We start from the raw sequence: 13,175 nt of genomic DNA, 5'->3' as shown, positions 1-13,175 counted from the left end.
TGCCTTGCATTAATTTTGAAGTTTGAATTGGAAAATATAATTATACCTGCAACCAACGGCTGGAGTTCTTAAGAATTTCTGGGATTTTAATATATAGTGAAACCTGGTGTGTTTGGTTTTTTACTTAATAAGCCCAAACTGAATTAATAATGTAACAATACAGTTGATATCCAAAGATAGAAGAATTAAAGAGTGAACGGAGTTAAAACTTAATTGCCTTCAGCTTATCTTTCTCTACAGTAACAAGTGTACCTATAAGTGTGTGTTTTACTGTTCTTCAAATTAAGAGGCATAAATAATTTTGGGTAGGATGAATGGCTTTAATGGCCTTAATAGTTAGTCTAAGGACATTACTATCATTCAAACAGCATGTGGATGATTATGAAGGTTTTTATTTTTATTTTTTATTTAAATATCACACATATTATTATTATATGAAAAATACAGTAGATTATCCATATATATTTTATTTTGGAAGGGTCTTTTTCAAAATTTACTCATAGAGAACAGTAATTCTGTTAGTCCTTTGCAATTTCTTGTCTCGCTCTTCTCTGTTTTTCTTTTATAGAGAACATTTCCGGTCCCGCTGTTAGTCCATTAGTATTTTCATACAAACATCAAGGAGAACATTTTTCATGCATGATACAGACTCATTCATGCACAATTTGGAGTCTCAAGTCTTATACATCAGACTATTGAAGTATAATGGGGATGGTATTGTGATTAGTCTGTGCCTGTAGATTGTGAAGTTTTCCAAGGCAATGCTACAATTACCATCGAGCACTTGACAGGGGAAATCAAACCATTGGAGGCCAAAATTGGAGACAGGATACCTGGTGGTGCAAGGAACTTAGATGGGAGGATAATTGTAAAGGTATGTTCAATTTTTTATGATAATGTTGCATATTTCAGTAGGTTTATATATATATACAAGGTAGTGAAGGGAAGCCTTGGAACAACTGTTGAGTTGTCTCCATGTAACTTCAATGTCACTGATTCAAGTTGTCGAATCAGCTTCTGATTCAATTATCAGTTAACCTGCCTAATTACACTGTTTGGGTGTTACTGTTCCTCGGATCCTGTGATGCTTGTGCACCGGGCTGCCTTTTTTTAATATATACAAGTTAGTGGCTGTAGCAGTAGCTTGGGCTGGGTGATGGTACTTTTGGTGGGTGACTGGGAATGATCATGATGGATATCAAAGGTGTGACAAGAAGGTCAAACTGGTAGATTAATGAATTAATGGGTGGGAATCTGCGGTAACAAGAAGGTGGCTGTGGTTGTAAATATCTTAGTCTTTTCTTTCAGTGAAAAGAAAATATTTTAGTTTTCTTACAAGTTATAATGTTTGTTTACTTTTTCTTAATAGAAAATAATCTTTATAGTTCATCTTGAGAAGCTAACTGTAATGTTCTGGTAGACCGCTAGTTATGAAGTAGCCAGGTGGCACTAGGGACTAGAGGAGTTAGTGGTGGAGGTTTGTCAGGCAGTTATTAAGGATTGCAATATGTTGAACGTGGAACTTGATTCCTTTATTATTAGTAGTACAATGGATATTTTGGTGATCTAGTGTTGAGTTTGACATGATTGAGCTTAAGGATAGCGTGATCAATCTAGTTCATCTAATCTTATCCATGAATTCAACTGTTAAGACATTGTGAAGTTAGTTTGCAAGTGTTAGCTTGTTAGTAATCACAATTTAAGCAAGATTCAGCATGTTTCTGAATTGTTACCTCCTGTCTATGCTTTTTAAAAATGTGCTTTTGTTGGGAGCTTACCACAAAATACAAAATTGATCACAGGTAACAAAGACATGGAACGAATCAACCCTAAACCGAATTGTGCAATTGACTGAAGAAGCACAGTTGAATAAACCAAAACTTCAAAGATGGTTGGATGAATTTGGTGAACGTTACAGCAAAGTAGTTGTGGTATTATCAGTTGCAATTGCCGTTATTGGGCCAATTTTATTTAAGTGGCCTTTCATTAGCACACCAGGTAAGTTCTTAATTCATTTATTCTAAATTCCAATTTCGAATCGAGAATCGAGATTTACTTTAAACTTTTATTTTTATTTTTAGGTTCACAAAATAATAACTTCACGAATTGCAACTTTTTGTTCAATACTTTATTTTAATAAATATGATAGATATGATAGATAGATATCATAGTAGATGAAATTGATAGAGCCATTATTAAGAGAGGATAAGCAAAAGATTTGAGAAAAGGCTAGACCAAAAGAGGAGTCTTGAATCCATTATTCCTCCCTATAGTTTTAAACCTGCCTTCCAGTTTTATTTGTAAAAATAAAATATTTTAATAAATATGATAGATAGATATCATAGTAGATGAAATTGATAGAGCCATTATTAAGAGAGGATAAGCAAAAGATTTGAGAAAAGGCTAGACCAAAAGAGGAGTCTTGAATCCATTATTCCTCCCTATAGTTTTAATGAGCCGTTACCTGCCTTCAAGGTCAAGGAAGCAAGGTCAAGGATGACTAACCATAGGAAATGAATTTCTTGGGCGTTAAATGATTAGTCTGTGAAGCTTTATACATCCCATCTATTTGTGTCCTGGTCATACTTGCTTCTGATAACCTAATGCATAAAAATACAATTCTCACCATTGCCATTCAGCTTAAAGGCGATATTTTTAGAACTGAAATTTCTGAGCCACCTTCCTTTTTAGGATGACAATACACCTCCCAGCCAATTAGAGTGATCACAACTTGTATCTAAGCACTTAACCAAGGAAATTTTCTCACTATCTTCCCATTTGGATGAGCTTCTCCCACGGGCATTTTTTTGGTAATTATAGAAAAGGTATCAACATGCAAAAGACAAGGATGGAGAAAGTTGAAAAGGCCAACATCAGCCAAAAATATGACATATGATCAGCCATAACATCAAAGAAAAACCCCTGCTAGCACCTATTCAATATCACTGGACCCCCATAACCCTATATCTCTTTCCTGGAACGTCATCATTAAACCACACACCAAAAGTCTAACATAATTATTCTCCAATGTTAAACTTAACATATAAGTAGTGACGAGAGGGATATTTTGTTTTAACGAATTCAATGATAGCAAGGTGATGTAATGTGTCATTGTGACTTGTGAGAGCCTTGTGATATAAAATATTATTTGCTTAGATAAATGTTTTGACATAGGGTTTACGGAACTGTAGAATTTTGAGACAAAAAGAGTCGTAAATTCTAATAACCATCGCTCACGGAAAGTTAGCTGTTGTTGGAGTTTATAACATAAGATAGTTATAGTTCGCAGCATGGGCTTATCTAGTGGCTTGTCACCGCACCTAGTAGGATAGGCTTTGTTCTTGTTGTTGTATATATGGCTTATCTTTCAGCTTATTTATCTCTGTCTGATGTAGCATGCAGAGGTTCAGTTTACAGAGCCCTAGGGCTCATGGTTGCAGCATCTCCATGTGCTTTGGCTGTGGCCCCATTAGCATATGCAACAGCAATTAGTTCCTGCGCAAGAAAGGTATTAATTAGCTTCGTATGGGTACATCTGTTCACTATTTCAGATCCAAATTGTTGGTTTATATTTTAACCGCTGTCAATATTCTGTTATCTAATTTTTGTGTTCATTTTTCTTTCATGAATTTTTAAACTCACCTTCATTATTTTAATTCCGCTAGTTCATAATAATCCCACATATTAACTACTGTATAGTAATATCATTTGCTTAATTATGATTTTCTGAACCTTACCAATAATATCCCTATTAATAGTGTCCTTAAATAGAAGTTATGGAGCAATTAGAATTTAACTCCCATTCATCCATTTGAAGAGGAAATGTTTTTTTATTTGTAGTCATGCGTAGAATAATGTTTTTAAGCCTTCTATGTGTTTGACTTTCTCTAAACAATTTTCTGACCTTCATTGCCTCACACTCTCAATAACAATTTTAAGCAGCAAATGTGAACTTGAAACTTGATCCGACTACCTTTTGAAGAAAAACTAACCCATTAACATGCTTGATGCTTCCAACATGGACACAAGCATTGCCTACTAAAATGTTACAGATATTTCTTATTGGGTCATGAAAGGTTCCTAGTTGGGTCCATCTATATGCAACACCGAATAGCATAATTATATGTTAAGAACAGCTCCTAAATCAATGGACCCTAAATGTAATGCTGTGAGTGGGAGACACAGAAATGGATGTTTGTCTGTGATGACTTGTGCTGCAATGTGATTGTCGTAACAGAAAGTTTGGTGGGTGAGTTAGGCTAGAATTACAACTCTTGGTAGAGACAAGCCTCTCTAATGCTCAGCATTCAGGACTTCTCTTTCTCTTCTTCCTTGGTTGATCATAAACTGATCTTATCTCAAAGGTGTGAATAATACATCATATTCACATTTCCTCATTTTCTGGCTCCTATTTGTGGTTTCGATAATTGTACAATTGTGTTCTCATCGATTACATTATTGTAATTTCTAAGTCTGTCTCAAACGGTTCATATCTGTTGGTCTGAATCAATTGGAAGTTATTCAAACTATTACAATAGATTACTTTTGGATTGTTCTTATTTAAGGTTGTGACAATTACCTCAACTGAATGGTGTACTGCATAACCTTGTTCATTTCAATGACATTGTTTTATGTCCCTGTTTACTCCTTTTATGTTTATTGCCCAAGAAAGTCATTAAACTGTTCAAAAATTTGAATCTCTAGATATTCATTTTATTATTGTTGTGATGGCTACCTCATTTTGCAGGGGATATTACTCAAAGGTGGACATGTGTTAGATGCTCTAGCTTCTTGTCATACTATTGCATTTGATAAAACAGGAACATTAACCACAGGAGGACTTCTATTCAAGGCAATTGAGCCCATTTATGGTCATAATGTCAGAAAGAATGAGTCAAACATTTCTTCCTGTTGCATCCCTACCTGTGAGAAAGAAGCTCTTGCTGTTGCTGCAGCTATGGAAAAGGGTACTACTCATCCCATTGGAAGGTATCATCTGGAACATAATCCATTCATATCATCTTTGGATCCTCCTCCATAGTTTTGGTTTTCATTAAATCTATACGTCATTCCTTTATTATCTCTAAGAAAAAGAATAATACCTTTTCTTTGGGTCTGTTATGTGTAAAGCAGACATCGATACAAACACTTGACGTACATAATAATATAAAAATACATTAACTCACCACTTAGTTGGTTTCCTTGTACTTTCTATGTTTGGATTAGCATAATAATTCGTCAGTCTATTGTGTGCATTGTATGAACTATTCAAAAGACCAAACATGATAATTTTCAACTTTATGAAATACTTTCTGTGAAACATATTGCAGGGCTGTTGTTGACCATAGCGAAGGCAAAGACCTCCCATCTGTTTCTGTTGAAAGTTTTGAGTACTTCCCTGGAAGGGGCCTTATTGCTACTGTTAACAGCATTGAGGTACCATATTTTCGTGTAAACAACCCGTGGCAAATTATACTCTTGTTGACAAAGCAAAGGATCACAATATATGCTACCATATTTGCAGAATCCCAAGCACACAGTTTATTTAGAATTCCAATTAATCCCGTATACATCACAAATATTTGTGCCTTTTTTATCATTTTATTTCTTAATGCAATTATTTTCCACACACACACACTAATGCAAGTGCATGTCTGGGGATGCTTAATATCTCAAACAACCCCCAGACCTCCTTTCTGTTTTTTCTTTACACTTGATTTTTAGGTTATTTCAAAAGCATTAATAGGTTGCCTTTTTTCTTACTTCAATTCAATAGCTCTTCTAATTTCCCTTGGATAAATAAAATAAAATAAAAATTTCAATTCTAATTAACTCGTATCTTTTGTTAATTTAATACATAAAAAGGATTTTTATTACATAATCCAAACAAGATAGTTTATATTAAAAGTCAGGGGTGAATTAACATATCCGAACATAAATTAAACTTTGCATGATTGGAATATTGATTATTTGCATAATTTTTAGCACAAATTTCACAACTAACTAAAACACCATAACAGTATATTATGATTGGATAAATAAGGTGACAAAATTGACCTCTAATATTTGTTTTTCCTCATTTTGTGTGAATAATAAGTAAAATGACTTAATTTGTTTCTTGTGCTGTATAGTCAGGAACTGGAAGTGCTAAGCTATTGAAAGCATCACTTGGGTCTGTAGATTTCATCACTTCATTTTGTCATTCTGAAGAGGAGTCAGAAAAGATCAAGGAAGCTGTTAATACATCTTCCTATGGAAGTGAATTTGTTCATGCTGCTCTTTCGGTTAATAAGAAGGTGGTGAACTTTTCATGGGCTATTTCTTTGAAAATACCTTTTACCCATTTCCCCCCATCCCCTTGAAGGTGTAGAACACATTGAGGTTCATTATATGAATGATATGATATGCTACAATGTCCGATTCTCATCAGTGTTCAAACCAAACTTGCTGCAGGTGACACTTATTCACCTAGAAGATAGGCCTCGTCCTGGGGTTTTTAATGTTATTCAAGAATTGCAGAATGAAGCGATGTTACGGGTGATAATGTTAACTGGTGATCATGAGTGTAGTGCAAGGAGGGTTGCAACTGCTGTGGGCATCAGCGAGTTTCATTGCAACCTGAAACCTGAAGATAAACTGAGTCATGTAAAAGACACATCAAGAGATACAGGTAAGTTCTGTAAATAGAGTTTTTTCTTTTTTAAATTTGGTATCTTTAATCTTTGTTAACAATGATATTTCACTTGTTCTTTGGACTTTGATTTGGGCTGATATCTGTACTAGATACATGTTTATTGATTTCACTTTTGTTGTGACATACTGGTGTTTTTGATAAAGAAGTTAGGTAATAGGTAATAATTGTTTCTTTTGCACCCAATTGGGTGTATCTAACTTAAATTGAACAAATAAATTTTGCAGAGATTAAAAGCCCATCTCTACGTGAATTCACATCTATGTTGTCTTCTTTTAGCTGTGCCAGTCAGTTTTACAACTGAAGTTGTCATATTTTGAGACTAATTTAATCAGCTTTCCACAAATTTTGCAAAATTCTATGGTGTCTTGTTCACATGCATTCTTTCATTCCATTTCTTCAAAAACTTTTGTGACAGGAGGAGGCTTAATTATGGTTGGTGAAGGAATCAATGATGCCCCTGCACTTGCTGCTGCAACTGTAGGGATTGTGCTTGCTCATCGTGCTAGTGCAACTGCTATAGCTGTTGCTGATGTGTTATTGCTTCGTGAAAATATTTCTGCAGTGCCATTTTGTATCGCCAAGTCTCGCCAAACAACAACACTGGTATTTAATATTTTTACATATATGCTGTTATCGGATAATATTTCTTCACTTTTGGATGCTATTGGCTTATATTCAAATGCACTGCAGATTAAACAAAATGTGGCTCTGGCATTGTTCTGCATTACCATGGCTTCTCTTCCATCAGTTTTGGGATTTCTGCCATTGTGGTTAACGGTATGAAAATTCAATTTTATGCTGGATTATATTCCTATTTGTCAGATGTCTATTGTCAACGAGCAAAGATGAATTTGATCCTTCTGGAAAACATCTGTTTATCTTGCCACTATGAAATCGTTGAATAAGCTTATTTAGATGATTGTGAAATGATGCCCCTATCTGTTGCCTAGAACTTTAAAATCCAGTGACCTCTCGTACTTTACCTTTTCCTATGGTTTGCTCTTTAGTGAAATCTCTTACATGCATGCAGGTTCTTTTACATGAAGGTGGAACCCTGCTTGTTTGTCTCAATTCTATTCGTGCCTTAAACGAACCATCTTGGTCATGGAAGCAGGATTTGTTACATTTGATTGGCGAGGTTAAATCTAGGCTTCTTTCTCTTGGGACAAATATTAAGGGCTCAAGCAACATTACAACGGCGAGTTTATAACGTGGTTTTATTTGAATGTATTGTGTTTATTGACAAACGTCAATATCCCCATTTCATTATTTGCCGTTAGTTTTCCTTTCTTGAGCCCTCGTTTCCCCCTTTCTAATGGAATAAGGAAAATGGTATATTAAGGTAGACTATGCATGAACAATTCTCGAAGTCAATCAGAGAATTAATGAATTACTAATGTGAATAAATATTGACGCCAAAATACAGCACGCTAAGTCCTGAGGTTGATTTTTACTGTTAGTACCTAGTTGAATTGATTTAGAATTGGTCAAATATTTTGCCCTTTTCAATCAGTTATAGCTTCCAACTACATTTGAGAGGGTGTGTATTCTCACATCTGCCCAGAACCTCTTCCAAAATAAGAATAAAAAAGAACGATGTAAGGAAGAACATGACTGCGTAAAGAACCTTGATAAACTGCCCTAGGTAAGGTTTACAAGAGTTGATCAGCTACAGGCCCCCAAAAGGCCTAATATTTGACTTTTCCAAAATAAAAATAAAAGAACGTGAAGCATTTTTTACAATAAGGATCTGAACTCCAATTAGTTGGTATTGCATGTACAATGTACAAGACAATTTAAATTCCTAACATTTCTTTAAAAGGATTAATGAATTACTACTTGACCAACCCAATTAGTTAGCCACGACTTTTTTTTTTGGACAGAGACCTGGGCCATCAGATCAGCCCAGGCCAAAAACAAAGAACCCTTGCCCCCAAAATGACCCGGTACCCACTTAATCTACCCATCTGTTACACTAGAGAAGCGGCTAAATTTTACATGTTCAAAAACATCTTCTTCTTCGCAGCACCGGCGTGGGAACCAGAATTCTGTGCGGTGGTGGCGCCTAGTGGATGGCTCGGAGACTAAATTTTATGGAGCCTCCAGTGTAACCTATCTAGTTACTGCCCCAACAGTTGGGTTGTCTCTGTCGATGTCCACCATTACCCAGAAGGTTCGATTCACAACGCCCAGGAGCCCCTGCCTGTTTTACCGCAGCCAATTCCTCCAGTATCTTCTTCTACCTCCTCGTCCTCTCCTTGTATCTCATGTTTTAATCTCTCCAACAGTGGAGCTGTTCTGCTTCGATAAGCGGAGCCATTAGTTAACCAACTTCACAAATCCAGTGCAGTTATAAAAAACAAGAAAATCATAAAGCAGATAACGAAGAAGCAACAACACAAGGAACACAAATAAACAAGGCAAGGCATGGAAGGTATCGGAAGTGCAAGTATGGACGGAGACGTTCTAGACTTGGAGGAGTCCCCAGCTCAACAAGGAGGCAACCCAGACCAGAAACTAGTCGGAAGAGTATTAACAGGAAAGGTGCTAAATACAGTCACAGTGCGTAAGACGATCCTCAACATGTGGGGAGATCCACAGGGACTAGTGATCACCAATGCAGGACCAAACTCCTTCATCTTAAACTTCAAAAACGAGGAGGAAGCAAGAAGAGCGTATGATGGAGGACCATGGAGAATAGAAGGACATATGTTGAGCTTGCAGTGGTGGAGCCCAAACCTGTCCATCGAAGAGGTAAATAACAATCAGCTTCCTATTTGGATTCAAATACATGGGCTACCTTATGATAAAATTAATATAAAGAATGCTGAAAAAATAGGAGCAATAGTAGGGAGAGTTATAAGTGTTGAGAATCCATTTGTTGAAGGGAACATGCTCAGATCCTTCTTGAGGGTCAGGGTAGAGATAAATGTTCAAACACCTCTGAAAACAGGATTTTGGCTCAAAAGAGATGATGGAAGTCATTCATGGGCTGAATTCAAATATGAAAAATTGTATGATTACTGTTACAAATGTGGAAAAATTGGGCATGACAAAAAAGCATGTATTGAAGAGTTGGCTATGTCATTAGTAAACCCAACAATTCCTAGATATGGACCAGAACTTACAACTCCGGGACTGAGATCAATAGAGAATGAGGCAAGAAAGGCAGGAATTAGGAGGAGAAAGGAAGAACATAACAACTGGGTGGAGGAGTTATGGGAGGCGCGTGAGAGAAGCTTGCAAGGGAGAGAATGGCTGAAAAGACAATCACAAAGGGAGGAAGAAGGGTCAAATCAAGGGAGTATAAGAAGTTCTCAAGCCAGTGCCTTTGCAAAATCTTGGGGCAGATTGGCAAATCCACAAGAGCAAATGGGAGGGAGACAAGTGGCAACACAGGAAGCTCAAGAACAGGATGAAGGGACTGATGATGAAGAAATGAACGGTGATGATGATAATAATATATTGAACCTAGGTGATGGGACAGCAAACCAGGAAAAAGGGAAAAAGAAAAAGGACATTCTAGAAAAGCAACAAATGAGTGAATCAGTAGCAATGGAAAACGTGAATGATGTCAGGGAATTAGGAAAGGATGGGGAGAATGGGAAAGATAGCAACAAGATTTTTAGGAGGTATATAGAGAAAGGTGGGCCAAGCAGGAGAAGAATAGACAGCACAAAAAAGATGGCATGGGCTTTCATCAACCAAAGGCCCAATAGGGATAGCCAGCAAATTAATAGTGGGCCAACTAAAAAAGGAAAGAACCCCACTATTGGACAACTACTGAAGGAATTCAACAAGAAGATGGTTGAAGAAGGAAGGAAGAGAAATATAGAAGAGGGAGTGGAAGAGGAGGCCCAAAATAGAAAAAATATGGAAGTTGATGGGACAATAAGCCAAGATCAGAATAAGGGGGAAAAGCCAGAACAGAATAACAAGCAGCTAGTCACAGAAAGCGATGGAGGGTTCTACTATGTTGAACTGGCAGAAGAAGAAGAAGAACTAGAGCAGGAGAATAACAAAGCAATTGTAGTGGCCAAGGAATATGAAATAGAACTTGCTCGAAGAATGGAGGAAAAGCTGAAACTCAAAAGAAGAAGAGGAGATGACCAGCAGGGACAGATAGGAAATTGCCTGGACGAAGAAGAGGAAGCTGCGCGGGTGTGGAGAGCTAGCAAGAAGAACAAGGTGGTCGGAGGCCTCATGGAAGGGATGGCCAATGAGGATGAAGCACAGATCAGAGGAGACAACTTGGGAAACTCAATGGCTGAGGAGGCGGGCCTACACATGCCCCCAACTCAACCATGAGTGTGATAAGTTGGAACTGCCGCGGGGTTGCGGCCCCCGCGACAGTTTCTGAACTGCACAGCATGTGCAAACAAATAAAGCCTGCAATAGTATTTCTAATAGAAACTAGAGCTAGAGAAGGAACTATTAAGAAGTTGAAAAGAAGGTTGCATTTTGAGAATGTATTTCACATAGAACCCCGGGGACTGTCCGGAGGGCTATGCCTTTTGTGGAATGAAATATATAATATTGATATTTATTTTTGGTGTGATAATCATATAAAAGCTCGGATTGACGATAGGAAAGGGAAGATATGGACATGTAATTTTATCTATGGAAACCCACGCTTTGGAAGAAGAAAGGAGCAATGGAGAGCAATTACAGAAAACAATTGTAATGAGGGAGAGCCGCAGTTATTCATAGGAGACTTTAATGACATCTTGAGTCAAGAGGAGAAAATTGGTCTACATCCAAAGCCACAAAGCCAGGTAAGAGAGTTTAGACAGTTTGTGGATATGAATTGTCTTATGGATTTAGACCTAAAAGGTGGAAGATTTACGTGGTTTAGTAATCCGAGGAATGGATTCATCACTAGGGAGAAAATAGACAGGGCGTTAGCCAATTGGGAATGGAGAGCTTTGTACCAGCATGCGTCACTCACAGCTCTACCAGCAATAAGTTCTGATCATTGTCCGATAGTTTTAAACATCAATCAAATTCAAAGAAGGGAGAAGAGTTTTAAATTCGAGGCATTTTGGGTCGATCATGATGAGTGTGAGAATGTAGTAAGGAAGGGGTGGGATAAAGGGAATATTCATGGATGCGATTGGAAAGAATAACAAGAAAAATGGAAAATTGCAAAGAGGAACTTAAGAAGTGGAGTAAGAAGACTTTTAAACGTGCAGATAAAGAAATCCACAAATTGAAGGATGAATTGAAGAAGCTACAAGATTCGAACTTAACACAAGAAAAGCAGGAGATGATACAATTAATAAAGGAGAATATAGCAGTTCTATGGAAGCAGGAAGAGAAATATTGGGGACAAAGAGCCAGGTTGAAATGGTTGAAATTGGGAGACAAGAATACAACTTTCTTTCATGCCACAACCATTCAAAGAAGAGAGAGGAACAGAATTGACAAACTGAAGAATGAAGACGGATCATGGATGGAAGATAGGAAAGAAATCATGAAACACATAGAGGAACAATTTGAAGCGTTATTCACTTCTAACAGAAACAGAAACTTGGCAGCAACTCTAAATAAAATTCAAGCGAGAGTCACAGAAGAGATGAACAGGGGGCTGATCTCAGAAGTCACTGAAGAGGAGATTAGAAAAACAGTTTTCAGCATGGGCGGCCTCAAAGCTCCAGGGCCAGATGGTCTAAATGGGTTATTCTACCAAAAACATTGGGAGATAATTAAGAAGGAGGTATGTGCAGTTGTTAAAGAATTCTTTCGAAATGGGAGTTTGCCAGAAGAAATTAGTGAAACCACAGTTGTTCTAATTCCAAAAGTCAAGAATCCAGAAGAACTTAATCAGTTAAGACCAATCAGTTGTTGTAACTTTATCTACAAGATTATAACAAGGGTTATAGTGTTGAGATTGAAAGGGCTATTGGAGGATATAGTGTCACCAACTCAAAGCGCCTTTGTGGGGGGAAGACTCATACAAGATAATGTAGTGATCGTCCAAGAAGTGTGTAAGACCCGGTTAATTAACGGCTAATTAACCCATAAATGAGAATTTATTCTAGAAAGCCAAAAATGTTATTTTTATGGCTAAATGTGATAGAGGAAATTGAGACGAGAATTTCGGTACCAATTTTATAGAAATCGGACCAAGATTGGACCGAACGGGCCAAACCGGACCAACCGGACCCAAAGTGGGCCCTTGGCCCAACATAACTAAACCAAAACCCTAGTTTTCAGCACTCTCTCTCCTCACACAACACCAAAACACGCTGAAAATTGAGATGGAAGGGGGAAGAACACTCTCTCAACTTCCTTCTATCACTTGATCTTCAAACCACCATAACTTTTGATCTAGAGCTCCGATTGCCGCTCCGTTTGCGGCCACGCGTTCACCGCGGAGAGCTCTACAAAACCCATACAATCAATCTTGAGGTAAGCCACGTTTTACTGTTCGAAATTCCAGCCCTTGATTTCGAGTTTCATGAGCAAAAATGTTGAGATT

At 37.3% G+C, this 13,175-nt stretch overlaps 2 protein-coding genes across 3 annotated transcripts; both read left to right on the top strand.

Moving 5' to 3' along the window:
- LOC107627216 (probable cadmium/zinc-transporting ATPase HMA1, chloroplastic) lies at positions 620 to 8,153 on the top strand. 2 transcript variants are annotated; one of them, XM_016330071.2, is made up of 10 exons: positions 620 to 874; positions 1,803 to 1,998; positions 3,396 to 3,508; positions 4,748 to 4,989; positions 5,331 to 5,436; positions 6,132 to 6,296; positions 6,454 to 6,670; positions 7,110 to 7,297; positions 7,385 to 7,471; positions 7,725 to 8,153. In XM_016330071.2, exons 3-10 carry the CDS (start codon positions 3,431 to 3,433, stop codon positions 7,902 to 7,904), a joined length of 1,263 nt encoding a protein of 420 aa, XP_016185557.1. In that variant the 5' UTR covers positions 620 to 874; positions 1,803 to 1,998; positions 3,396 to 3,430; the 3' UTR covers positions 7,905 to 8,153. The 2 variants fall into 2 exon arrangements, with proteins under 2 accessions (XP_016185557.1, XP_020974579.1); XM_021118920.1 differs by lacking the exons at positions 620 to 874; positions 1,803 to 1,998; positions 3,396 to 3,508 and adding an exon at positions 3,672 to 4,364.
- LOC107648054 lies at positions 9,433 to 12,261 on the top strand. Its single transcript, XM_021118938.1, has one exon. It carries the CDS (start codon positions 10,999 to 11,001, stop codon positions 11,818 to 11,820), a length of 822 nt encoding a protein of 273 aa, XP_020974597.1. The 5' UTR covers positions 9,433 to 10,998; the 3' UTR covers positions 11,821 to 12,261.

Source organism: Arachis ipaensis, chromosome B01, assembly GCF_000816755.2.
Source record: "Arachis ipaensis cultivar K30076 chromosome B01, Araip1.1, whole genome shotgun sequence".
Taxonomy (NCBI): domain Eukaryota; kingdom Viridiplantae; phylum Streptophyta; class Magnoliopsida; order Fabales; family Fabaceae; genus Arachis; species Arachis ipaensis.
Note: the sequence above shows the minus strand (reverse complement) of the source record. Positions and strands in the feature narration are given on the sequence as shown.